General features: G+C 49.0%; 1 protein-coding gene across 1 annotated transcript in view; it reads left to right on the top strand.

Annotated features, from left to right (window-relative positions):
* The first annotated feature begins 342 nt into the window (after positions 1 to 342).
* LOC119383539 (uncharacterized) overlaps positions 343 to 27239 on the top strand; it is a 63051-nt gene continuing 36154 nt past the window's right edge. The window contains exons 1-3 of the mRNA XM_037651749.1: positions 343 to 418; positions 556 to 655; positions 24508 to 24576. Coding sequence (XP_037507677.1) covers positions 595 to 655; positions 24508 to 24576 — 130 coding nt within the window. The 5' untranslated portion in view covers positions 343 to 418; positions 556 to 594. The remainder of the gene's footprint in view (positions 419 to 555; positions 656 to 24507; positions 24577 to 27239) is intronic.

Here is a 27239-nt window from a genome sequence, read left to right as displayed (position 1 = left end):
TGGCAGAGCTGTTTGTTCCTTTTATTATAAGGAGACGAGATCTACAAACAACAAAAGTCAATCCAAAGCATGTTATCTACAACAATAACAAGAACGACAACGACATGACAGGAGTGATAACAAATCGAAAGTGAGCCTGCCAGGAAAATATCGTAGCCCGGGCCAAGATACCTGACACGCTGTTCAATGCTGTAACGGGTGTTTATACAAAGACAATACGTGACACCTATACACTAAAAAAATATTCTGTCATTTCGGGAAAGAATAGCTACGCAGCAACGAAGCGTTATTACTGAGCCATTGTTCTATTTTATACCTCGCTGTGACAGGCCAGTCGGCCAGTTCTTTGCAAGGACAGCAGGCAAGCAAAACTACCCACTGTTTCACTTCAATTCTAGTGAATTTCTCCTACGCAAACGTATGCAAACGTGGATTTTCTTTCTTAACTACAGCACCGGAACTATCAAAATAACTACCTATGCATACATCTAAATTGTGACTTGTAAGCCATAGATATGTTTTTTTAGTTTATCACAATTTGTTTCCAATTCACAGCAGTTTCTTACTTTACGCTGAAATACAAGAAGGCACGGCATGCTGGATGAAGCGCTGACGTTGTGGAAGCGAAGCCAGCTCAAAAGAAGTATTTCAAGTGGTAAGTAATAGCAATGTTCCTGACGTGCGAAAAATTGGGGGACACTTAAAGGGGCCCTGCAACACTTTTTGAGCAGGGCCAAAAAGCGCTGCCAATCGGTAGTCGAGGCTCCCGAGAACACGCGAGCCAAATATTATAGCGCAGCGAGCGGCCTCGAATTTACAATAAATTCTCAGTCAGCTGAAAATCGCTCCCTCTTCTCTCGACAAATGATGTATTAGTCCGCAATATATTATGCGATTGTCGGCAGTTCCACCATTGGCTGATGTTATAATCACGATAACACCCTCATTATTACCTTCGGTGTCAATTTTGAGTTCAATAAGTAGATAATATGTATGTTTATATTGTGTTATGCCGTTAAAACACAAAACAAACAATAATATTAGCACTTCCGGTCTCACCGACAGCTCGTCTGCTCGTAGTTGCGTGGTTGCGTTTTCTTCACCATGCGCAGTGCCGAAATCGTGAATGTTTCTGTGCTTTTGACCATCACCGGTTGCCGTTGAGAGTGGCAGCCGTTCGAGTTTTGCCTCGTCAGCTGGAAACTGCATCGTCGGCACGTTCTCATGACCGACCGAGGCAGCGGTGCTGCATTTCTCCGATAACAATGCTGGCGCCGACTAGTTTAGGATACCTGTGTTCGCTGTATGGCGAGAGTCCCGTTCGCTGTCTGTTCAGTAGGTCATCGAGCCGTACCTCGGCGTATCCTCCCCGTAGTCTCAGGTTCCCGAGAAACCGCGACACTGCAACCAAGCAGACTCGCATTTTCACGGTAGCTGCAGACAGCCGGGGGATGGGTCCGCGCCGGCCCGATGCCCCACGATCCTTTCTTCTAGTCTTTAGTTCTTTGTTGTCAGCCCGCACTCGCTGTGCGCCCGCATTCGAAGAGCAAACAGCATCGAAGTACCGCCACTGGGAGAAGGGTGCACGCAGCTTTGCCGTGTTGAATACGATTCAAGCGCGAGCAGTGCGACGAGGCGGTGTATCGGAGTGTGGGTCGAAACCCATCTCAGCTGTCATTCGTTCCAAACGCGCACGCAGGTTTGCGTCCATGGTTGGCAGAACGATGAAAACACTACGGCAGTTCGATGTGCACACCCAACATTAAAAAACCGACTCGCAGTTTTCAAGCACGCGCGATACACGGTGCGATGGAGACGACGTCCACGCAAGCCGAAAGGAAGTGGCGCCACATACCACGTGGTTGCGCCGAGACGCCAGAAAGAAAAAAATGAAGAAAAAAAATGCCGCCGGCGCTGACATAACTGTTCGGCGCCTCCTCGCACCTCCGTCCTCCCTCCCTTCACGCCCCGCGCAGCTTTCCGCGCACTCGCGGCGTTGAGTGGAGGAAGAAAGCTGCGGAACGTGATCTCTATATTTGGTAACACTACTTAGACTTGATGGATTCGAAAAATGTTTGCGGCATATGACTCGTGAAGAGTCATACGTCAATAATGGGGCTATTCCGATATAACTAAGAAAGGTGTTGCAGGGCCCCTTTAAGCTTCGCGTTTAAAAGTTGAACGCGATAGCGATACCCTGTGCGCACTTCGAACACTACGAGGGTTTAAGAGAATGCGCGCACTAAGGTCTGTGCCTTATGTAATGGGTAGCCTGCTTTAAACCAGGAGCAATTATGCGCGAGAAACTTTTTCGAAGTTGCGATGCACCCACTACGCGGTCTGAAGCAACGTTACTAGAACAAACTCAGTTTAAAAGCTCCGCCGGAGAGGCGGTCCGCGTGGCGGTCGCGAGAACTAGTGGCGCTGCAGTCACGTCTAGCTCCCGCGGCTGGCGCCTGTTGTGATCGGCGCCGCCGATGTACGAGCGCACGTGGGTTGCAGCGTCGTCTGCGCTTTGTTAGCTCGTCATTTTTGCGACAGTTCTTGACCAGGCTTAGCGTCTTGTACGAAGACACGTGCATGATGTACGAAGCGTAAAGAGGGCGAACAGATTCACAGTGCGGTATGCCGACTTGCTTTGCGCCGGGCTGCAAGAGCGGCTACCGCAACGACGACTCCGCTTCACGACACTTCTTCGGACCTGAAAAAGACCCTACGCCATTCAAGCTTTGCATCGCAAAGATAGGAAGCTTACTGCGAATTGCAAGGTCTGTGACGTTCATTTTGAGAATGACGACATTGTAAAGCACTATCGTCGTGTCATTGCGGGACAAGAAGTTTTCATCCCACGTGGAAAGTGGGAACTCGCGCCAGGTGCCGTGTCGCGCTTGTTCCCAGCACTTCCACCCCACATTTCCAAGCCAAAATGTTCGGGGTTTAGGCGCAAATCCTTCCCCCCCCCCCCAAAAGCACGGCGTCCCGCGAAAGCCCAGTGCCCAATTTGGAGGAGCCGCCAGAAATAGAACAGCAAAACGAAAGGCAGGCGATTGCATAGATACGCTACCGAGAATGAGAGTTGCATCACACTGACATTCGATCAGTAGTCAGCTGTCGCTATGCCTTCAAAGCAGCGGATTTTCGAGAGATTTTACGACGAGGTATTGAACAAGATGTGCGGAATATTTTACACTCGCCGTCTCGGGAACGGGCTGCTCAGCGCAAACTTTGACACGGTACACATAGAGAAGACGAGGACCAGCGCTGGTCCTCGTCTTTTCTATGTGTACCGTGTCAAATTTTTTGTGCTGAGCAGTTTAATAATGGAATACCAACAAGCCCAATCCCACACGTTGCTTCTGGAAGGGAGACTTACTTGTGAAAAAGATAATTGTAGTTGACGAGCAGTTTAACTGCGTAGTGAACGGCTACAGCACGAAACGCAAACGGCTGTCGTACAGTGTAAAGTGCTGCGGGCATGGAACATCTGCTCGGTGAAGTTGAAAAACTGAAGTTGAATACTGACGACTCTTCTAGCGACAGAGTACGCGCGAATAACTGCTCGGTGCTCACATCACGGCCGATCTGTTCGAATTGTTTAAGGCAGCGTAGAAGGATGCGACGTAGAAAGATGAGACACCGAAAATACAACTATCCGCTGAAAAAATTGCTCAGAGAAGAAATCTATTCGATGTAATCGCACACTGAGATTTCATTTACCGAGTTCTCGTAAAATTTTCCGATTTTGGGTCAGTATCCCTTTAACCGTCGCGAAAACGTGTCTTGTAAACATTGCAAAGCATTGGTGATGTTTTTCGAGAAAGTTTTTTTCAATAAATTGTAGAAACATGAGTACTGTTTTTCTAGAACGTTTTTGTATCTCGAGTAAGTACGCTTCTTTGTGCACTATAAAGGCTTTTACAAATGTGTTGGGTTGTTCTTGGTCTAGATAAGACGGCAGCGGCTAAAATTGTGGTAGTAATTATAAAAATTACCCTGAAAACCCTCATTCGCTTAGAAACACTTATGCTTGGAAGTTAAGCGCAATGTAGACAGCTCAAATATTGTCAAAGGGTCGTGACGTCGACGAAGGCAGCAGTCAGCAGGTCCGAGATGAAACTCTTTATTTGGCCAAACTTGTCAGTCAAACTACAGCAATACACTGATAGCGGCGAACAGAGCGTCGACCGTCGATCAACTGACAAGCAGTCAAGCGCGTCGGCTTTTATACAGGCGCTATCGAACTTGCCAGCAATCTCTCGACAAAGCTGGAACATTCGCGTGCAGCGCGCAATCTTACCAAAACAATTTATTACAATCGCGAAGCTTCTCGAACACTGCTTCGCGGACAGCGCCGAGCGTTGATAACCGTCCTTGCTGGTCAAACCCGAATACATCAAAATAAAACAAGAAGTGGGCGTGGCAATATAGACCGAACATCGATTCTTAGCCAATCAATGAACAACGCACGCGGGCCAATGCATACAGACGACCTTATGCATATCCACCTAAGTATCCACCTAACTTGTACAATAAGAAAGTTGCCGCGCAGTCGGCGCAGTTGCCGCGAGCAACTGCGCGGCGCACCGCAGCGTTATGCCGTGGCAGCAGACGACGCGCCGATAGTGGCGCAAGACGGAACTGCAGCGCCGCTAGTTCTCGCGACCGCCGTTCGGACCACCCTCCTCCGCTGGCGGAGATACGGAGCTTTGAAACTGAGTTTGTTCTAGTAACGTTGGTCTGAAGGGAATACGCGCAGTAATGTGTGCGCCTTTTGTAATGGGTGGCTGTCTTTAAACCACCAAGTTGTTATGATATTGACATTGTGTGACGCCCGATGGCAATGTACTCTTGTACCACGTATAATAAAGAGCTGAGACACGGCGTGGACAAGAGAAACTGTAATATGACAGTGTAGAACCGTAAGCCTAGCCAGTGAAAAACGCAACAACGTTCAGCACGAGCCGCTCCTGTGTAGCGCTGACGATACGACTGTGTAGCTAGCTCTTCAGGGTGCACTTCTTCTTCATCACATTTTCCCCCTCGCTGAAGACGGAGCCCAGTAGGCGTTCTAAGGTGTCGTAAGAACAAGGGGTTCGTGATATGGCTTGAGGCGATCCACGTGAACAGTTTCGCGGCCTCGGCGACGCAGGTCCGTAGTGGGCGTGAGGGGTTCGATGATGTAGTTAACGGGAGAAGTTTGCTGTAGCACGCGGTAGGGTCCATGGTACCGGCTAACAAACTTCGAGGAGTTACCTGGCGCAGGAGTGGGAGGCACCCAGAGCCAAACAAGAGAGTTGGGCGAAAATTGATTGTGGGGCCGTCCGTCGTCGTGTCGAAATTTCTGTAGCCCCTGTTCCTGAGTTGTAAGGGAGCGCGCTAGTTGCCGACATTCTTCTGCATATCGAGCAGCTTCGGAAACTGGTGTGCCCTCTGAGGAGTCGGGTCGGTAGGGAAGAATGGTGTCGATCAGAGACGATGGTTCTCGGCCATAGAGTAAAAAGAAGGGAGAAAAGCCGGTCGTCGCCTGGGGTGCCGTATTGTAGGCGTACGTGACGTAGGGAAGAATAAGGTCCCAGTTGGTGTGGTTAGACGCGATATACATAGAAATCATGTGTCCAAGAGTTCGGTTCAAACGCTCGGTCAAGCCGTTTGTTTGAGGGTAATATGCGGTAGTACAGCGGTGAATCACATGACATTCAGCGAGAAGTTCTTGAATAACATTCGCGAGAAAGACGCGCCCTCGGTCGCTCAGGAGTTCACGAGGAGCGCCATGACGTAGAACAAAGCGTTGAAGCAGGAAAGACGCAACGTCACGTGCCGTTGCGGCTGGCAGAGCGGCTGTTTCTGCATATCTCGTGAGGTGGTCTATCGCCACAATAACCCAGCGATTTCCGGCGGATGTGTATGGTAGAGGACCGTAAAGGTCTATTCCAACCCGGTCAAATGGTAGCATTGGGCACGGCAACGGCTGCATTGGTCCAGAAGAGCGGCAAGGATCGGGCTTGCGGCGTTGACACTCTGTGCAAGATCGAATGTACTTTTGTACGAATGTGTACATGCCGCGCCAGTAAAACCGAAGACGTAGTCTGGCATAGGTCTTAAACAGACCAGCGTGTGCGCACTGTGGATCGGCATGAAAAGCAGCACATATGCTGGCGCGGAGTTGCCTGGGTATGACAAGTAGCCATTTGCGGCCGTCAGATTGGTAGTTGCGGCGATAAAGGATGCCATCACGGATGGCGAAGTGAGAGGCTTGTCGGCGTAGTGCTCGAGATGGCGGGCGTGCGAGCGCGTCAGATAGGTAATCCATCAAAGACGCAATCCACGAATCTTTGCGTTGCTCCAAAGCCATGTCGATGGATCCTAATGGCGAACATAAGTTGTCCAGAATGGAGACACTCGCAATGTCAGTGGAAACAGGCGAACGCGAAAGACCGTCGGCATCGGCATGCTCTCTGGCCTGAGCGGTAGATAACCCGGATGTCGTACTCTTGGAGCCGCAAAGCCCATCTTGCCAAGCGGCCGGAGGGATCTTTGAGGGAGGACAACCAGCAAAGTGCGTGATGATCGGTAACGACATCGAAGGGTCGACCGTACAGGTAAGGCCGAAATTTTGTAATGGCCCAGATGATCGCTAGGCATTCTTTTTCAGTTACTGAATAATTTGCTTCAGCTCTTGTTAGTGTGCGACTCGCGTACGCAACAACATAGTCTCGGTAGCCGGGCTTTCGATGGGCGAGGACTGCTCCAAGACCGACACCGCTAGCATCCGTGTGGATTTCTGTGGGAGCACTTGGATCGAAATGACGCAGTATGGGTGGTGTGGTCAGTAGCTGACGTAGCGTCGCAAACGTATGATCGCAAGCCGGGAACCACGCGGACAGATTGGGGTCTCCTTGAAGCAGGTCTGTCAAAGGTGCCATAATCGAGGCGAAATTGCGAATGAATCGGCGAAAGTATGAACAAAGGCCGATGAAACTGCGCAACTCTTTTAAAGACACAGGCCTCGGGAACTCTGTAACGGCACGTAGCTTAGCGGGATCAGGGAGTACGCCATCTTTCGATACGACATGTCCGAGAATGGTCAGCTTGCGTGCCCCAAAGTGACATTTCTTTAAGTTTAGTTGAAGGCCAGCTTCAGCGAGACATCGTAAAACCTGCTCCAAGCGACGAAGGTGCGTTGGGAAGTCAGGCGCAAATACCACCACATCATCCAAGTAGCACAAGCATGTGTTCTATTTGAGGCCTCGTAGAATAGTGTCCATCATGCGCTCAAATGTCGCAGGCGCATTGCAAAGGCCGAATGGCATCACATTAAATTCGTATAAGCCAACCGGTGTGATAAATGCGGTTTTTGGCCGATCATCTGTATCCATAGGTACTTGCCAATAACCAGAGCGGAGATCGAGGGAGGAAAAGAACTCTGCACCTTGTAAACAGTCTAGGGCGTCGTCTATCCGGGGCAAAGGATAAACATCCTTTCGCGTTATCTTGTTTAGACGACGATAATCTACGCAAAAGCGTATCGTGCCATCCTTCTTTTTAACTAAAACAACTGGTGATGCCCACGGACTGTCGGACGGTTGAACGACGCCGCGCTTTAGCATGTCACCTACTTGTTCATCAATGACGCGCCGTTCAGTCGACGACACACGGTACGGTCGCTGCCGTAGTGGTGGGTGAGAACCTGTGTCGATCCGGTGGCATACAGTTGACGTTCGGCCTAGACAAGTGCTGTGGCTGTCGAAAGCTGGGCGAAATTTGTCAAGGAGGCATAGAAGGTCACGGCGTTGCTGCGGGTTTAGATCGTTGTCGATGACATGGCTGAAAACGTCACCGGCCGATGCGCCAGTTAAGGGACTACAGAAGAGGGCGTTGACCTCTGATGAACCATCAGGAACGCACGTGATGGTTTCGCAAGGCTCCATTGTGCCGATACATTCACCTCGAAGCAATGTAATCGGGAATGGGAATGGATTGCCCACAGGGACGTCGGTCGTACCACCTTGAAGGGTAAGCAGAGCGGTTGGGAGCGGTGAGAGGTGGCGATGAACGAAAGCAGCGGAAGGCGTGAAGAGCGCGATACCTTCGGAGGCAGCGGAACATGACACAGGTGCCAAGACAGTAGCGTGCGGAGGGATCTTGGTGTCGTCGGTGATGACCAACTTCGCGCAGGAAAGGTGATCGCCAGCAGGTAAAGCATCGGCAAGAGATGAGAAGGCGACTTCTGCACGGGCGCAATCGATGACGGCTTGGTGACGGGACAGAAAATCCCAACCTAAAATAATATCGTGAGAACAGTGCGGAAGTACGACGAACTCGACTGTGTAGGGTACTTCTTCAATGGTGAGTCTGGCAGTACACGCCGCAACAGGCTGGACGGGCTGTGCTGTGGCAGTGCGAAGAGACGGACCGTAGAAGGGGGTCGTCACTTTTCGGATTGAGCGGCACAATTTTTCGGTTATGACAGATATTGCGGCACCCGTATCGATGAGAGCAAGAACAGATACACCTTCGAGAACGGCATTAATAACATTCGGCGGCGGGAGAAGAGGGCTTGTACTTTGCGACGATGACGCAGTTCTTGCCTCGGGAACTGCGCCATTTAGTTTTCCGTGTCGGTTGCAGATGGACGTCGACGCATCGGGGAGAGCGAGCGACGACGAGGAGAAGGAGAACGACGGTCAGAAGCTGGTCGAAGGCTTGGTCGTGGAAGGGGCAACTCGCGGTCTGAAGCGTAGGAGAACGTGTGGCTGTAATCAGGTGCGCGGGGGTCGTCACGTGAATGTAGTGGTCGGCGGCGGCACAGGCGTGCAACGTGTCCGGGTAGACCGCATGAAAAGCAGATTGGCCGATTGTCGGCTGTGCGCCAAGGATTGGCGACTCGATGGACCGGAGGTCGTGGCGGCATCGTGGCGTAAGCAGGAGTAGACAACGGAGGCGGCACGCGGAACGTCTGTGGTCGTGGTCGTGCTGCTGCTTCGGCGTACGTCAACGGTGCGGTGACTGCTGGCGGCAGCTCTGGTGGAAGAACCTCAGACATTTGGTCTTGTATGAGGCGTTGTAGTGCGGGATTGAGCGGCGTACTTCGCTCCGGCAGGTTGGGGATTAGTGAGAGCTGGCGAGCAACTTCCTCGCGCACAAAAGCTTGAATCTGCGAGAGAAGTACGGGATCTTGCGAGGGAGTTAAGCCGGACAACGATTCCTGATGTTGGACAGGACGGCGGGTGACGAGGCGTTGCCGGCGGAGCTCGTCATAGCTTTGGCACAGCTCAATGACTTGGGCGACAGTACCCGGGCCCTTCGAAATCAGCATCTGGAATGCATCCTCGTCGATGCCCTTCAAGATGTGCTTGATTCTGTCCGCCTCGGCCATGGTCGCATCGACGCGTTTGCACAGGTCGATGACGTCCTCAATATAGCTGGTAAAGGTCTCGCCAGGTTGTTGAGAGCGCGACTGCAGGCGCTGTTCCGCGCGAAGCTTGCGGACAGCAGGACGGCCGAAGACTTCGCTGAACTTAGCCTTGAACGCGGTCCAGGTGGGAACGTCGGATTGATGGTTCCGAAGCCACAAGTGAGCAATGCCGGCGAGGTAAATACCGACAGTGGCCAGTTTCATGGCGTCGTCCCATTTGTTGAGGACACTCACAAGTTCATAGGTAGACAGCCAGTCGTCGACGTCGTGGTCATCAGTGCCGCTGAATATTGGAGGGTCCCGCTGACGAACCGCGCCGGAGCATGCGGTGGCCTGCGGAGCAGGTAGCGGCGGGCTTGTGTGAGTTTCGGTGGTCATGGCGGCATGTAGAGTCCGGTTGCGCAACTCCAGGATTGTCAGAAGACCTAGCAACCTCCACCAATTATAATAAAGAGCTGAGACACGGCGTGGACAAGAGAAACTGTAATATGACAGTGTAGTACCGTAAGCCTAGCCAGCGCAAACAGCAACAACGTTCAGCACGAGCCGCTCCTGTGTAGCGCTGACGATACGACTGTGTAGCTAGCTCTTCAGGGTGCACTTCTTCATCACACACGCAATATTACTGCGATATTACATCTCGTACTGTGACACCTGTATACAGGACGCGTATTTTTGAGAAGCATGAAAGTTACTTTCACTGCAGCTCCAAGCAGAGGCGTGGCTGTGTGGTAGAACACCTGCTTGCCACACAGACGGCCTGGGCTCCATTCTCACTCGGACTCACCATTTTTATTATTTATTTTTTTGCAGCTTTTTCGATTTTTCGGTCACGGACAAGATGATGATTTTTCGCTCACAACCAACGGCGCCGACACCGACGCCGACGGCGGAATTTCTGCGATACGAGCTCTTTAACGCTATCGCGTTAAAAATGTCTGCCTTCTGTAAACGTCTATGATAGTTACGCGAAAGCAGATTATTGTAAAGAGTGATATCATATATCCAGCAGATGACAGAAGGAATGACCATGTTTATGCGTGGTATATTGGAGGGCTCCTTTCGTTTACCTGCCGAGTGTATGATCCTGTGATGTGGTGCGTGTAGGTGCGTGAAGGAGGAGGAATAAACTTTATTAGGAACCAGCAATTTAAGTGCCTTGGCCTAGGCCTTCCACGTGGGGACGTCGAGGTCTTGCCTATTCGAAAAACGCGATCGACAGGCGGGCGAGAGGGGGGCAGCGTAGGAGAGGAGAGAGGGTGGAGGGGACGCGCATGCGCTCGAGCTCATCGCGGCGTTGCGCAGGAGAGAATTTCGGCATGTCTAGCCCGCGTTTCAGAGGAAGAGTGGAAAGGGGGAGAGGGGGAGTGGAGAGGGGTATGGGAGAGGGGAAGGTGAGGGGAAGGGGAGGGGAAGTGGAGAGGGGTATGGGAGAGGGGAAGGGTAGAGTGGAAGCGGTGAGGGGAAAGGGAGAGGGGTAGAGGACATGGGGAATGGTGAAGGGGAGTGGAGAGGAGGTGTGTGGAGAGGGTATGCGCATGCGCAGTAATGGTGGTCACGCCGCACACCACCACCACCACCACCACCACCGGATTGAGCTCCGCCTTAAGATACTTCGCATCTAAAAAATTTGTGAACGACAGCAACGAAATAAAAAGAAAGCTGCTGTGACTGCGGAGTATAAACCACGGGAAGAAAACGAAGAGGATCGACGCGAGAAACTCTCGTGGCGCGAGGATCAAAAAAAAAGAAAAAAGCAGGGGCGCGTGGAGAAATGACAGGAACGGGGAGAGAACGGCGGAAGAAGCAGTCATGGGGAGAAGAAATCCTGGCTCCTGCCGATGGTTTAAGTCTTCAATCTTATAGCTGTAAACGGTGGGCGCAACGTCGTGTACGGCCGAACAGTGCACCTAAACGTCAGTGATCCTGCGAAGTAGCGAGAAAACGCGTTCGCAACATGCCGACTGGCCACCTGATTCCACGTGGAACCTCTAGCACCGAGCCGAAAACTTCGGAGCGTCGCTTCTGGGACGCTCTGGTTTCCACAGCGAGGTGCTAACGGTGATGTGCGCACATCGACTTTTCTCTCTTATTTTCTACTAACCTTGAAGTGTTAGATAGTACCATTGTACTTATTGTATATGACGCGAGTGTTGTGTTGTATCTCGTATATAAAGCGGGTGTTGTAAGAATTTATATTCTATATATGTGTGTGTGTGTGTCAGAGAAAGTGTGCTTCATCCTAATTACCTGTAATTAGTAACCTGCTACGGTGGATACTGCACACCGTGACGGTACACCGTGACATTTTTGGCGTCCGCTGGACAGGACGAAGCAGTTCTCGGCCGCACAGGCACATAGCAGAGGCAATGGACACGCGGATATTAGTCGAACTTGGAGAACGAGTAGGCTTGTCGGGGGCAGAGTTGAAAGAGTGGATGGCAGAGGAGGAAAAGCGTCAGCGTTATGAAAGGGCGTCTGAGCGTGAAGCTGCGAAGGAAAGCGATCTGCTTGCTGTGGAGCGTGAGAAAATAGCGGCCGAACGGGCGTCCGCGAACGAGCGCGAGCCGAAGCAGAGGAACGCAGCCTTCAGCTACGTATAAGGCTAAGACGCGGCACGAGAGGACCGAACACAGCAGGGAGAACCGAATGAAGGCATACAAGCGGTTCGTTCGCAGACGATAAATCCTCGCAAATTTCTCCCGCAGTTTGAGGATGCCCGAGACGACTTAGACGCATACCTCAAGAGGTTCGAGTGCGTTGCGACCAGCCAAAGCTGGGACAAATCGCAATGGGCGATCGCGTTGAGTATGTGCCTCACAGGAGAAGCTTTGAAGGTGTATGGTAGACTGCCTCCTGAGGACTGTCTAGATTACAGCAAGGTAAAGATAACTCTTCTACGGCGTTTCCGTTTCACGGCCGAAGGTTATCGTGAGCGTTTCCGAGCATCGAAACCAGAGAACGGGGAGTCGGCTACCCAGTTCGCATCTAGAATTAAAGGGTACTTCGATAGGTGGATTGAGCTCTCGGAGACTCCCAATACATTCGAGAGTCTGGTCGAGTTGGTCGTTAGGGAGCAGTTTTTATCTAATTGCAACAGGAAGCTACCTCCGCGAGAGAGAGTGTTGCACATTGAACGCTACCACAGAAGCAGCCGATATGTTTATGGATGCTCAGCAACAGAAGAATTTGTTATTCTTCAAGGAAGATTCGGAGGGAAGCAACACACACAACCGAAAACCTGTCCGCGATGGAAAAACTAGCATCACAAAGTGCTTTCATATGTGGCAGACAGGGGCACTCGGCTCCAAACTGCCGTGCCAAGACGAAATCACCATTTTGCGCGAAATGTCGTCGACAGGGGCATGAGGCAAAACAGTGCACAGAGAAAGGGTCACGACGGGACGAGGCATCTTGTCTTCTCGAAAACTTCCATCCCGCGTCCGAAGATACGGCGAAATTAGGGCATCCTGAGCCTGGGTCTGGTGAAAGGACGACCGAAGAAGAAAATCAAAGGGCTTCTCTAGGTGACATGATAAGCACGTTACATGACCAATACAAAGGAACTCATCAATTTAGCAACATGCCTGTGACAAAGGATTTGGTAAATGGGCACCAGGTCTCAGTTTTGCGTGATACAGGCAGCAATACGGTTGTGGTGCGCCGCAGCCTGGTGCCTCAAGGATCCCTTACCGGCGAACATCGGGTTGTGATACTAGTTGATGGGTCTACTCACGTTCTTCCAGAGGCCCGGATCACTTTGTCGTCACCTCATTTTACAGGAGAGATATTGGCGAAGTGTATCGAATCGCCTATTTATGATGTGATCCTAGGGAACATTTCAGGAGCTCGCGAACCGAGCGACCCCGACCCCACATGGGTATGTTGTCAAAGCAAGACAACACGTGGCGTACTTCAAGTAAATGGTTCGGCGTCAGGTGACTTACAGGCACGGGACGTTCTCGCAGTTGCTAAGGTCCCAAATGTTACGAATATGCCAAAAGCTAACTTTGAGAAGGAGATCGTGACCAAAGATGTTCTTAAGAGAGCACAAAGAGAGGATGCTAGTTTGAAAAATTGTTTCCAGGCGATGAACCGAGAATTCAGTCGTAAAGGAAGAAAATGGAAGTTCTATCTATCGAAGGAACTTTTGTACAGACGTCACGAGTTATCAAGTGGCAAAGAATTGCAACAAGTAGTTGTTCCCGCGGCTTTTCGACAGCAGATTTTGGAGACGGCACATGAAAGTGCCTTAGCTGGACACCAAGGGATCAAGCGGACCACCGATAGGATTCTAGAAGCTTTCTATTGGCCCGGAATCCAATCAGATAATAATAGATTTGTAAGCTCGTGCCATAAGTGCCAGCGAACTGTGCCTAAAGGCAAGGTGGGAAAAGGTGGATTGGGCAAGATGCCTGTTATCGATACGCCCTTTGAAAGGGTAGCAGTCGACATCATCGGCCCCTTGTCACCCCCATCTTGACTGGAAAGCGCTACATCCTGACAGTCGTAGACTTTGCCACGCGGTATCCGGACGCAGTCGCACTTGAGAAGACTGATTCAGTGTCTGTTGTGGAGGGACTAATCCAGATTTTTTCACGAGTTGGTTTCCCACCCGAGATACTCTGTGACCGAGGTTCGTATTTCGCATCAAGCCTAATGAGAGAGGTCAACGATCTGTTGTCGATTAAACAACTGCGGACTACCCCATACCACCCGATGAGTAATGGGTTGGTTGAACGGTTCAACGGAACTCCGAAGCTAATGTTAAGAAAGGTGTGCCAGGAAAAACCAAAGTCTTGGGAAAGTTATTTGGCTCCCCTCCTTTTTGCTTACCGGGAAGTCCCACAAGCCAGCATAGGATTTTCTCCCTTCTAGTTGCTCTACGGCCGGCACCTACGAGGCCCTCTCACTGTGCTGAAGGAACTGTGGACCGAGGATAACCTCGACGGGGAGGTGAAAACTACCTATGAGTATATTTTCAAGTTAAGGGAAAAGCTGGAAGCGACGACAAGACTTGCTCATGAGAAACTCAAGGTGGCACAAGCGTATCAAAAGAAACAATATGACTTGCGCACTTCACGTCGACAGCTAAAGGTGGGAGACAAGGCACTCATCTTGCTGCCGACAAGTCACAACAAGCTGTTACTACATTGGAAAGGCCCGTTCCGTGTTCTTGCAAAACACAATGACGTCGAGTATCTGTTGAACCTTGGGCACAAGAAACAATTGTTCCATATAAATATGCTTAAGGCATATAGAGATCGTGAACCAACATCCCAGACAAATGTGGTAACCAACTTCGTGGCAATCGAAGACTCAGGCTTCCCAAGTGAAATCCCCCCGCTTGAGGTGAAGCATGACGACAGTGTCTGTGTGCCACTGTGTAACGAGTTGACTTGTGCACAACAGCACCAGGTGAACGAAGTCCTCAGAGACTACAAAGAAGTTTTTTCCAGCAAACCCGGTGCGACGAGACTGGTACACTGCGACTTACAACTGACCTCAGCCATTCCTCTGAATACCACAAAATATCCCATACCTTTTTCCATGAAGCAGGTCATTAAAAATGAAATACAAGAGATGTTGAAACTCGGCATCATTGAAAGATCATCATTTCCGTTCAACTCTCCCTTGGTATTGGTGAAAAAACCGGATGGCTCATATAGAACGTGCATCGACTTTCGCCGCTTGAACGACATGTTGATCCCAGACGCAGAGCCAATACCCCGCACCGATATGGTTTTTGCCGAAGTCAGTGCAAAGCGGTATTTCTCGAAGTTTGACATGGTCAAACGATATTGGCAAGTCCCACTCACGGAGCTGTCGAAGGAGAAAACGCGTTTTCAACAGTATCAGGTCATTATCACTTCCTTTTCATGCCTTTTGGCATTAAAACAGCATCAGCAGTTTTCAATCGTTCGATGAGGAAGGTATTAGATGGCATACCAAACGTCCAACACTACATCGACGATATCTTAGTGGCGACCGACACGTGGGAGGAACACCTGCTTACGTTAGAAATGATGTTAAAAACAATCAAGAATGCTGGGCTTACTATAAAGCCCGAGAGGTGCCAGATTGGTGCGAGAGAAATTGCATTCCTTGGACACGTAATCGGCTCAGGAGTGATTGCACCATTACCAGCGACTCTTCAGAAAGTAATTCAAGCAGAGCGACCTCAGACAAAGAAACAGGTTCGAGCATTCCTGGGCCTAGCCGGTTATTACCATCAGTTCATTGACCAATACGCTCTAATAGCTGAGCCGTTGACGGAGCTTACACGGAAACAAGCGCGAAACATCGTCCAGTGGACTCCACAACATCATATGGCATTTGAAACACTAAAAGGGGCACTCTCAAAGCATCCAATACTCCGTGCGCCCGATTTTTCCAAGGAATTATACTGCGTACAGACGCATCAGACAACGCTCTGGGGGCTGTTTTAATGCAGGAACACGAAGGTAACCTTCACCCTATCTCAATTACTACCAAGGGAAACCAAGTACGCCGCTATTGAGCGAGAATGTCTAGCTCTGGTGTGGGCGATTCGCAGGTTTTCCCTGAATTTATACGGTCGGCGGTTCACAGTACAGACAGACCATCAACCATTGAAATATTTAGCCAAGAATAAATTAGAGAATTCACGCATACTACGCTGGGCGTTAGTGCTGCAAGAGTTCGATTTTAGGGTCGTGCACATCAAGGGAGTCGAAAATTTCGGAGCAAACTTTCTAAGTCGAGTATGATGAGTACTTTACAGCCTTTTACAGCCCTTGGTTGCTTAGGGTGATGAGGCATTCATGCTACAATGAAAGCATGTTTAGAGTAAAATATCATTGCTCTCACAAGATGTTCTGCATTTGTTTACCTGCTCGTAGTGCCCACTGTTGTATAGTTAGGTTGTGTAGGTCATAGTGGATGTCACCTGCGTGCAGAAGTGCTATTCATGCTGCTACTCAACACCATCTTGTTGTTATGCATGCCTTTCATTTTTTCTTTGTCTGTTTTTTTTTCGAAAAAAAACTTGAACTCCGAGGTAATGTGATGTGGTGCGTGTAGGTGCGGGAAAGGAAAAAAAATTGATGAACGACAGCAACGAAATAAGAAAAAAGCTGCTGTGACACCGGAGTATAAACCACGGGAAGAAAACGAAGAAGAGGAGCGACGCGAGAAACTCTCGTGGCACGAGGATAAAAAAAAATCACAGCATATCCACGGAGTGAATGATGATGAGTGGGCGAAGCTGCGGAGGTTCATCGGTAAACCGTGAATTTTCTGTGAATTCTGCCCAGTACATCATCACCGACGTGAGATCGGGCGCGTTTATACTAAAGGTTCGATGAGTTATGACGACTTGCAGCTCACTTTAATTTTACATGTACGCTGTGAATTTTCATTGTTTAGAAAACCATTGCTTTAGAAAAATCTGGCGTCTTTCGTTAAGCAGCTCGCGTCTTTTCCTTTTGCTTTAGAAACATCTGGCGTTCTTCCATTTGGCTTTTACAAAACATCTGGCGTCTTTCGTTGGTTTATTTCATCAATCAACGGCGTTTTGAACAAAAGTTTTATTGTTTAATCACGCACAGGAGAAATCTCACCAGGCACTACCTTGGAGGTAAAGAATGGCTGCTAATGGGAATGAGAGACAGAAGAAGTCGGCTTTTAGCTACCGCTGCGAATTTTTTATTGTTCAACAACGCACAGGAAAAATCTCCCACCGGCACCACCTTGGAGGTCAAAGCGTAAGACTGGTTACGGACTACGACTACGACTACGAGGGACGAACGGGTGCCGCCTTAAGGAGCTTCGCCCCTAAAAGAACAAAAAAGCAGGGGCGCGTGGAGAAACGAGAGGAACGGGGAGAGAACGGCGGAAGAAGCAGTCATGGGGGGAAGGAATCCTGACTCCTGCCGATGGATTAAGTCTTCAAGATTATTGCTGTAAACGTTGGGCGCAACGTCATGTACGGCCGAACAGTGCACCTAAACGTCAGTGATCCTGCGAAGTACCGACGGAACGCGTTCGCAACACACCGACTAGCCACCTGATTCCGCGTGGAACCTCTAGCACCGAGCCGAAGACTTCAGAGCGTCGCTTCTGGGACGCTCTGGTTTCCACAGCGAGGTGCCAACGGTGATGTGCGCACATCAACTTTTCTCTCTTCTTTTCTACTAACTTTGAAGTGTTAGATAGTACCCTTGTACTTATTGTGTATGATGCGAGTGTTGTGTTGTATCTCGTATATAAAGCGGGTGTTGTAAGAATTTATATTCTGTGTATGTGTGTGTGTGTGTCAGAGAAAGTGTGCTTCGTCCTAATTACCTGTAATTAGGAACCTGCTACGGTGGATACTGCACAACATGACGGTACACCGTGACAGGTCCCCAAGATCAACACACCTGGATGTCCACGTTTCTGGCAGAAAAACTTTTACAGAAAGAGCGTCGGAAGACACATGATACAGCCGTTTTTTGAAGATCTACGTGATACTCTGCCAAGGAAGCGGGTCCGACCCTATTTAAAGACGAACGTAGCGGCAGTTGCCGTATCTCACCAAAAAGAACGAGGGTAGCTGCATCTTTTTTTTACAGCTAAAGCTGTTATGAGATCATTTTAGCGGCCGTTTTTGGCGCCGTAGTTGTCCGCCGCCGCCGCTGGTGTCCGTAACCACTATCGCTCGAAGTAGGAAAAAAATCACAGCATATCCACGGAGTGAATGATGATGAGTGGGCGAAGCTGCGGAGGTTCATCGGTAAACCGTGAATCTTCCGTGAATTCTGCCCAGTACATCATCACCGACGTGAGATCGGGCGCGTTTATACTAAAGGTTCGATGAGTTATGACGACTTGCAGCGCACTTTAATTTTACATGTACGCTGTGAATTTTCATTGTTTAGAAAACCATTGCTTAGAAAACATCTGGCGTCTTTCGTTAAGCAGCTGGCGTCTTTTCGTTTTGCTTTAGAAACATCTGGCGTTCTTTCGTTTTGCTTTTACAAAACATCTGGCGTCTTTTGTGGGTTTATTTTGTCAATCAACGGCGTTTTGAACAAAATTTTTATTGTTTAATCTCGCACAGGAGAAATCTCAACAGGCACTACCTTGGAGGTAAAGAATGGCTGCTAATGGGAACGAGAGACAGAAGAAGTCGGCTTTTAGCCAACGCTGCGAATTTTTTATTGTTCAACAACGCACAGGAAAAAAATCACAGCATATCCACGGAGTGAATGATGATGAGTGGGCGAAGCTGCGGAGGTTCATCGGTAAACCGTGAATCTTCCGTGAATTCTGCCCAGTACATCATCACCGACGTGAGATCGGTCGCGTTATACTAAAGGTTCGATGAGTTATGAAGACTTGCAGCGCACTTTAATTTTACATGTACGCTGTGAATTTTCATTGTTTAGAAAACCATTGCTTAGAAAACATCTGGCGTCTTTCGTTAAGCAGCTGGCGTCTTTTCGTTTTGCTTTAGAAACATCTGGCGTTCTTTCGCTTTGCTTTTACAAAACATCTGGCGTCTTTTGTTGGCTTATTTCATCTATCAACGGCGTTTTGAACAAAATTTTTATTGTTTAATCACGCACAGGAGAAATCTCAACAGGCACTACCTTGGAGGTAAAGAATGGCTGCTAATGGGAATGAGAGACAGAAGAAGTCGGCTTTTAGCCAACGCCGCGAATTTTTTATTGTTCAACAACGCACAGAAAAAATCTCCCACCGGCACCACCTTGCAGGTCAAAGCGTAAGACTGGTTACATACTACGCTACGAGGGACGAACGGGTGCCGCTGTAAGGAGCTTCGCCCCTAAAATCTCCCACCGGCACCACCTTGCAGGTCAAAGCGTAAGATTGGTTACATACTACGCTACGAGGGACGAACGGGTGCCGCTATAAGGAGCTTCGCCCCTAAAAAGCCGGCAGATCCCACGCATTGTGGGAATCGATGTAATGCGAAGCAGCCAGCAAAGAGCTGCACACATCGTCTTGTATGTCACTGAGGACAATGCGTGTGATGGTTTTCATGTTAACTCCTATTATTTACGTTCGTCACACAGTAATGTCGCGCAATACCAACTTCGGGGTATAGATCAAGCTAGCGAAACGGCCGCCAGCGCACCATGAGCGTGGCACGTAAGTCACGCTGTACATGACATGCGTGTCATGATTTTCGTGTTAGCTCGTGTTATTTATGTTCGTCGCACAGTCACGTCACAAGATACCAATTTTGGTGTATATCAAGCTGGCGAAACGGCCGCCAGCGCGCCATGAGCGTGGCACGTAAGTCATGCTGTACATGACATGCGTGTGATAATTGTCATGTTAACTTTTGTTATTTATATTCGCCACACGGTCACGTCGGAAGATACCAATTTCGGGGTAGATCAAGCTAGCGAAACGGCCGCCAGCGCGCCATGAGCGTGGCTCGTAAGTCATGCTGTACATGACATGCGTGTCATGATTTTCCTGTTAACTCGTGTTTTTATGTTCGTCACACAGTCACGTCGCGAAATACCAATTTCGGGGTATATCAAGATAGCGAAACGGCCGCCAGCGCCCCATGAGCGTGACACGTAAGTCATGCTGTACATGACTTGCGTGTCATGATTTTCATGTTAGGACTTGTCATTGATGTTCGTCATACAGTCATGTTACGCCATACCAATTTTGGTGTACATTCGATTAACCAAGCGACCAGGAGAGCACAAAGTCGTAGGCGGCTAGATAGATAAATAGATAGACAGATACGCTCAAAGTCGCAGAAGTTCGCTAAGAAATGCTTCGCATTTAAAAAACGAAATAGGAAAAAGATTCCAGGATGGAACGAGGTTCTAACCTGGGCCCTCTGCGTGGGATCCATTCAACCTCTGAGCTATGGCGGTGCTTGAAACTGATTTGCAAAAAGGTCCTATACATGCTTCATGTCGGGAAGAAACCACATTAACATATGCATTATAGCATGGTAGAAGTGTAAAATAAGCACCAAGCGTCGCACAACGCGAATTCTGTAACCAGGCTTCACACAATGCGAATTGCGCAACGAGTAGGTTGTTGAATACTTCCAACCCATTACAAAGGTCTCCGCCATAATTCTTCATCGTCATCAGGCACAGCATCAACAAAGTTCGCATAATGCCTTCCATGCATTTGGCAGCTACCACGCTTCTCCGTAGAATGACGAAAATGGCACAGTGCCCGCTTCCCTACTTATCGAAAATTACAATGATTTATAGCGTAGTGGGTTCCTCGCTTGTGCACTTGTATTGGTTGCCAAGGAAACCCATAAGCGCATGATCTATTTCCTCGGGGTCTCAGTAAAGTTATTCGCCCCCCCCCACCCTCTCTCCCACGTCAACGTATGTTATACAGCATGGCGGGAGAGGGAAATAGCGACCGGCCGTCACCCAATCCAAATTGCACAACTGGTGGGCCGTTTAAAAATTCCAACCCATTACAAAGGGCTGAGCCATAATTCTTCATCGTCATCAGTCGTCGCGTCAACAAAGTGCACATAATGCCTTGCAGACGTGTAGCTGGTACCTCGCTTCTCCGCAGAATGACAAATTATGGCTTAGTAGGTGCTTCCCAACATCACGAAAGTTGTGATTTGTGGCGTAGTGGGTACCTTGCTAGTGTACTTGTATTAGTAGCCCCAAGAGAGCTTACAACGGACTCTAGAAACGCCGCTCTTCCAGCTTTCGCTGTGACTGTGCTGCGGTTTCAGCGCAGGCCTGGAGTTTTTTACAGTGGAGCGGCTTTAGCCTCGCTTAATGTGGCTGCTTAATCCGAAAGCTATCATCATCATGACCTGGCACGCGCTGTCTTCCAGAGCGTGGTAGGCGTTCCAGGCGTAATATTGCCAGAGACGGAACGCCAGGACCCTCACATACACTTCTATAGATGCTCTAGAGCACGGAAGGTGTTCCAGAGATTAACTAGCCAGATACGTCTTGCATTCATTTTTTTTCTCCTGGTGTGTCTAAACGTTAGCTGATTTGCGTTTTAAAACGAAAGTGTTCTATGCTGGGGTCCACCACGCGTCCACTGACGTATTTCCGTCACGGATTTGACGTTGTAAAATATAAACTAACAGATGGCAAAGAAAAAAAGAAAAATGATTTGTCGCCGGCAGTCGAACCTACGACCCCTCGCTCCGCAGCGCGAAGCGACTCGGCCACGTACGGCACGTTCTTCAGCAGAGTAACGGCGAGCCACTTATATACACGATTTACCGTAGGCGGGATTCAGAGATCGGTGGCACTTCAGCGAGTTTTCGTTATCACTAGCGAGATGGCGCGAAGGGCTCGAGGGGTGCGCCCTGTGGAGGTGCGTGATGCACGCGCGCTTATTTCGTGAAGGGGCATGGTTTGCACGTCTCGTCTTCTCACCACACGTTCGTGTTGAGGTTACAGAGAGCACGAAGGTCACTTCCCTCACTGCAGCGGCCGCTTTTACGAAAGGAGCGCGCTGCTCGCACACATGAAGTTACAACTGTGACAGTTAGTTCGCGCTCATCCTGTGTAAACTTGTGCGTACGTTTCGTGCGTCCTCCTTTGTGTTTGAGCAGCCCGCTTTAACTGTATAGCTGTGATATTTGTAAGTTCGCGCTCATCATGTGCATGTTCTTTCTGTGCGTCTTATCTGCTCGAACAGCACGTTGCAAGTTTCGAGCTGCTTGCCGTTCTTCGCGTGGTATTACAATTTGTTGCTATAAAATTCATTCTTTCGCCCTTGTGCCGAACCAATACACAACAATCGCTTAACTACGCCTATGAATACACGTTTCACTTTCGTGTTATACCGAGTGTGCCATGACAAAGGGATCAGCCTTGTTTTAGGGGCGTAGCTGCTCTTAGTCTAACCTTGTCACGTCTCCGTTGTCAGGCGTGAACGGCAGTATCTCTGTCCGGCGTAAACGTCAGATGGAGCTGTCTCATAGAAGTACATACAAACTGCAGTTCAGGGACGATATTCTAGATGGCGCTGTACACAATCCGTGTCGTCATCACCATTTCTCGTCTCATTTCCTAGATGGCGTTGGTCCAATAGAATTGTATGCAATATGGCACTTGTGTGAATCAACACTAGATGGCGCTAGAAGTGCCGCTGCTCTCCCATTGGCTGCTGCGCGGGCTGCGCGGGGATGCGTGTGGAGCGAGCGCCTCTCTCATTCTCCTGTATCGTCGCCGTACCCGTACGTGTCGGATCGTTGGTGGAGCATGAACGATGCGCAGCGGCGGGCGCTCGCTTGGCGGCAGCCAGGCGGATCCCGTGACGGTGCGCGCCAAGGACGCCGCTGCGAAACGGGCTCAACGAGAAGCCGATCCCGAGACCATAATTACTTCAGGAGCTTCGGCCAAGCTCTTCATCATTCACCCGTGGATATGCTGCAATTTTTTACAGTGCTGGCAGTGCATCACTCACGCGCACACTGTTTTAGTCTCTTGCTGTTGTCTTGTCGCTCATACGACTTTTCGTCGACGAGCGACAGTTTCTTGATTCGCAAAACGGAGTGATCATCCAAGCGATCTGTCGCGCCACGGCCACTTTCATCCCTTTTCTCGTCACCGGCATGCGTATTTCTGCGCATATCGGGCTTCGCCTTAATTTCGCACTGTTGAGTATTGCATCGCGTTCCAGAATTCTGAAAATAGAGGCTACAAAAGACAAGTGGACAGGATGGGATTGCTAGTACTAACCGGCCAGCATCGTCTTGATCCTATCTAGTCTTCGAGTCCTGGTCTTCCTCACTAATATATTGAAAGCCATCACGGTGAATATTTTCACTAATTATGGGACTCGAGTACCTCTGAGCGCTTCAAGGTTATTTGAAGTGATGCACGCAAGTAAGTTCTGCAAATTAGGTCTAATCTGAAATAGTGCTCCATCTTCTGCGAACTTCATTCAGCTTTTTAACAGGAAATTGTTTTATGCCGGGGACCGCCACGGCTCCACTGACGTATTTCCGTCACGGATAAGACGTTGTAAAATATAAAGAATAGCAGATGGCAAAGAAAAAAACAAGGTCCGTCACCGGAGTCGAACTTACGACCCCTCTCTCCGCAGCGCGCGGCGCGAAACGATTAGGCCACAGAAAGCACGTTCTTCGGTAGGCTAACGGCGACCTGTTTACATACACCATTTTCCGGTGCTGTTACTCAGACATCGGTGGTACATCAGCGTGTTTTCGATATCACTCGCCAGATGGCACGAAGGGCTCGAAGCGCGTGCTTTAAAGATCGACGCCCCGCGCGTCGTGATGAGTGGGGCCTCTACAGGGCGTGGTCGCTCGTGCGCGCTTATCTCTTGATGGCGGTGGTTTGTACGTCTTGTGCTCTCACCGCAAGTTTGCGTTGAGAGCACGAAGATCAGTTCGCTCAGTGTAGCGACCGCTTTTGCGGGAGGAGCGCGCTGCTCACACAAAACTAAGTTACAAATGCGACAGTTCGTGCTTATCCTGTGCATGTTCGTTCCGTGCGTCCTTTCTGCTTGAGCAGTGCGTTGCAAGTTTCGAGATGCTTGCCGTTCTTCGCGTGACATTACAATTTGTTGCTATAGCATTCATTTCTTCAACGATGGGGCAATAGAATGCCCAACAAACGCTGAACTACGTCTTTGAAGACACGTTTCACTTTCCTGTTATACCGATTCTTATGACAGAGGGATCAGCCACGTTTTTTACATAAGACGCTTATACAGCACATGAGGCCATTTATAGTAAATATTTATTTAACCAGTAACTGCGAAATATGCTTGTAGTTATGACAGATATTCAAGAATTTTATTTTACTTACATGCTGCGTAGAGCATTCAACGGCGAAAGAATATTCTACTTCTATTTATCGGCAACAACTGCTCACATTTCTATTTATATTACTGTCTTCGTGAAGTTACCAATGCCGTGAGATTCTTACCACTCTGCCAATTACTTACCTATATTTCGAGGCATCGGCTGTGTAACGTAATTAGCCCGGCGGGAGACATGACCTAGCGCTGGAAGTTTTTACATTCGCAAAGATTGATTTTGCACTACCTATAATAAAAACACTGCATGAATGTTGACCATTGCACTTGCTTTTTTTTTGCAGCCGTGCAGCGCAAGGGCCTGCTAATGTGTTTTGTGCTACTTGCGGCTGCAACTGCGTCCAAAAGTGTAGGTGAGCATAAAATATTTTATTCAGAACATTCTGATGTTGTTAAAAAGATCGTAACGCGCGGTTTATGTTGTGTGCAACATTTTTGTGCCACACACTTCCTTATGTATGACCCAGGGAAGGAAAAGAAAGTAAGCCACAAGAAAAGTGAAAAACAAAAAAGCACATGTTGTGCATGAGTGAAAAGGTCACCGTCCACGAAAACCACTTGCAAGGCATCGCATCTAAGTTATCATAGCTGCTTTTAAGAACTCTTTCTTTTTGGGATAGGATGATTGATGGTGAGCTAACGAAACCTTCACTTGTGTGAATAATGTATTCACACCAATTAGCCCCCATAGCAGCTTTACTTGCGTGAAATATATTCATATCTAATTGAACTTAACCTTGAAGCTATCATACAATCCAATCTTGCAAAAAATTAGGAAGTTCTATAAATTAAGGATTTTGTGAACCTCTAGAACCTGCATGCTTTAGTAGACACGAGTTCTTTCCGCCAACACTTCCTTTAGGTGCCTAGTGACAGCCTTGACACTACGCTGCGTGGAGAAATGGCGTAGTGCCTTCTTTACTGTGAACTTGTGCTCTGATCACGTCTCGCATGTGCGTATTGAAGGTACTGCAAATCTTTATTTTGTTCTACATTCCATCACTCAGTCATGTGTTTTTTTCTTCTTCATCATGTTTTCGGTCGTTTCATTCGGGACAGAAGCCTAATCGAATTTTTAACACCGGCGCTGTTTAAGTAGACTGATAACTCGTGCAAACCGAGCACAAAGCTTTCATCATTATAAAGGCGCTCTCTTCACCTTCTTGTTCATCATCTGCTTCGCTCCCAGAAGATGTGCGCCGATTTGTTCGGCGTGAGATTCACTAGCTCTGATGGACCAGAGAACAAGCACAGAGACAGCGAGAGGAAAAAGAGGCAGGAAGAAAGAGACAGAAAGAAATAAAAACAAGAAAAAAGAATGGGAAAACAGACAGAAAAGATAGAGAACAGAGAAAGAAATACAGATACAAAAAAACAGACACAAAAAAGGAATCGAAAAAGGAAATAGCAAGACAGAAAGAGAAAGAGAGAGAATCAACGAAAGAAATATAAAGAAAAAGGGAGAAAGTAAGAGGTAGAAAAAAAGAGGCAGCTAGAAATAGAGAAAGACATAAATATAAATAAACAGATATGAAAATGAGATAGAAAAAGAGAAATAGAAAAAGAGAAATAAAAGCAGGAAGCAAAATATAGAAAAAGAAGTCACAGTTTCACCGCAAGGGCGAAGCAATGAATGCGACAGCAAGAAATTGTAGTGTTATACGAAGTTAGGCTGGCAGGTAACTGTTTTGTATCCGATCTCGCGTAACTACAAAACGCTGGCGGAAGACAATACGGGCGCTCCAGGGAGAAATGCTCTCCGAATAGTCACTTCGCGTTGAGAGCGCAGCACGCAGAAGGCGTATACGAACCGCCTGCTGTGATGGCTGTCGAGATAGCGCGTGCGCCCTTAGATTCAAAGTTCAAGGTTGCTGCTCGCGCGACACCCCTCCTCGCGTGTTTTTAGGCTCGTTAAAGACGGGCGGGGCGTTTTCTGTCCGCTTCGACGGCAGGCCTCCCGAGCGGGGTGATGTTATCGCGTGCACCCTCCGAGCTACGGAAATAAGCCGGCTCGTTTGATCTCTGCTTCGGCCGCGTTCGTCGCCCCCGCTCGTGCGCTTTTATCCGCGGTAGAACATACAATGCGCGGGAGGATCTTGTCAGTTTGGACTTCATACGGAAGGGACATGACGGCGACGGGTAAACCCGTCGAGACTGTCCATATAAGTGCTATCGCAATAATAAATAGAGACCAGGCAGACCGCATAGCTCGGCTCTTCCTTCAGGCTGGCACCACTAGAGCGAAGCTGCCTTAATTTTTGTTCATCTCCCCGTGCCGATGTGGCAGCGGCCTGCTGCTTCACCGCCTTGAGCATAAGCGTTCCCAGGATTTAAAAAACCTCTGTTCCTCCCTGCCTGCCTGCCCTAACTTTTACAGCGAAAGCTGTTATGAGATCATTTCACCGGCCGTTTTTGGTGCCGTAGTTGTCCGCCGCCGCCGCCGCCGCCGCTGCCGCCGCCGCCGCCGCCGCCGCCGGTGTCCGTAACCAGTATCGCTCGAAATAAGAAAAAAACGAAATAAGAAAAAATTCCAGGATGGATCGAGGTTCGAACCTGGGCCCTCTGCGTGGGAGCCCAGTATTCAACCTCTGAGCCATGCCGGTGCTTGAAACTGCTTCGCAAAAAGGTGCTATACAGCCTTCATGTCGGGAAGGAACCACATTAGCATATGCAATATGGCGTGGTAGAAGAGTAAAATAAGCACCAAGCGTCGCACAACGCGATTTATGTAACCAGGCGTCAAACAATGCGAATTGCGCAACGAGTAGGTTGTTGAATGCTTCTAACCCATTACAAAGAGCTCTGCCATAATTCTTCATCGTCATCAGGCACAGCATCAACAAAGTGCGCATAATGCCTTACATTCGTTTAGCAGGTACCACGGCTCTCCGTAGCATGACGAAAAATGTCATATGCCTGCTTTCCTACTTCTCAAAAATTACAATGATTTATGGCGTAGTGAGTCCTCGCAAGTGCACTTGTATTGGTTGCCAAAGAAGTCCATAAGCGCATGATC

The sequence above is a fragment of the Rhipicephalus sanguineus genome, chromosome 2, assembly GCF_013339695.2.
Source record: "Rhipicephalus sanguineus isolate Rsan-2018 chromosome 2, BIME_Rsan_1.4, whole genome shotgun sequence".
NCBI classification, from domain to species: domain Eukaryota; kingdom Metazoa; phylum Arthropoda; class Arachnida; order Ixodida; family Ixodidae; genus Rhipicephalus; species Rhipicephalus sanguineus.
The sequence above is the reverse complement of the archived record's forward strand: the minus strand, read 5'-3'. Positions and strand labels throughout refer to the sequence as shown.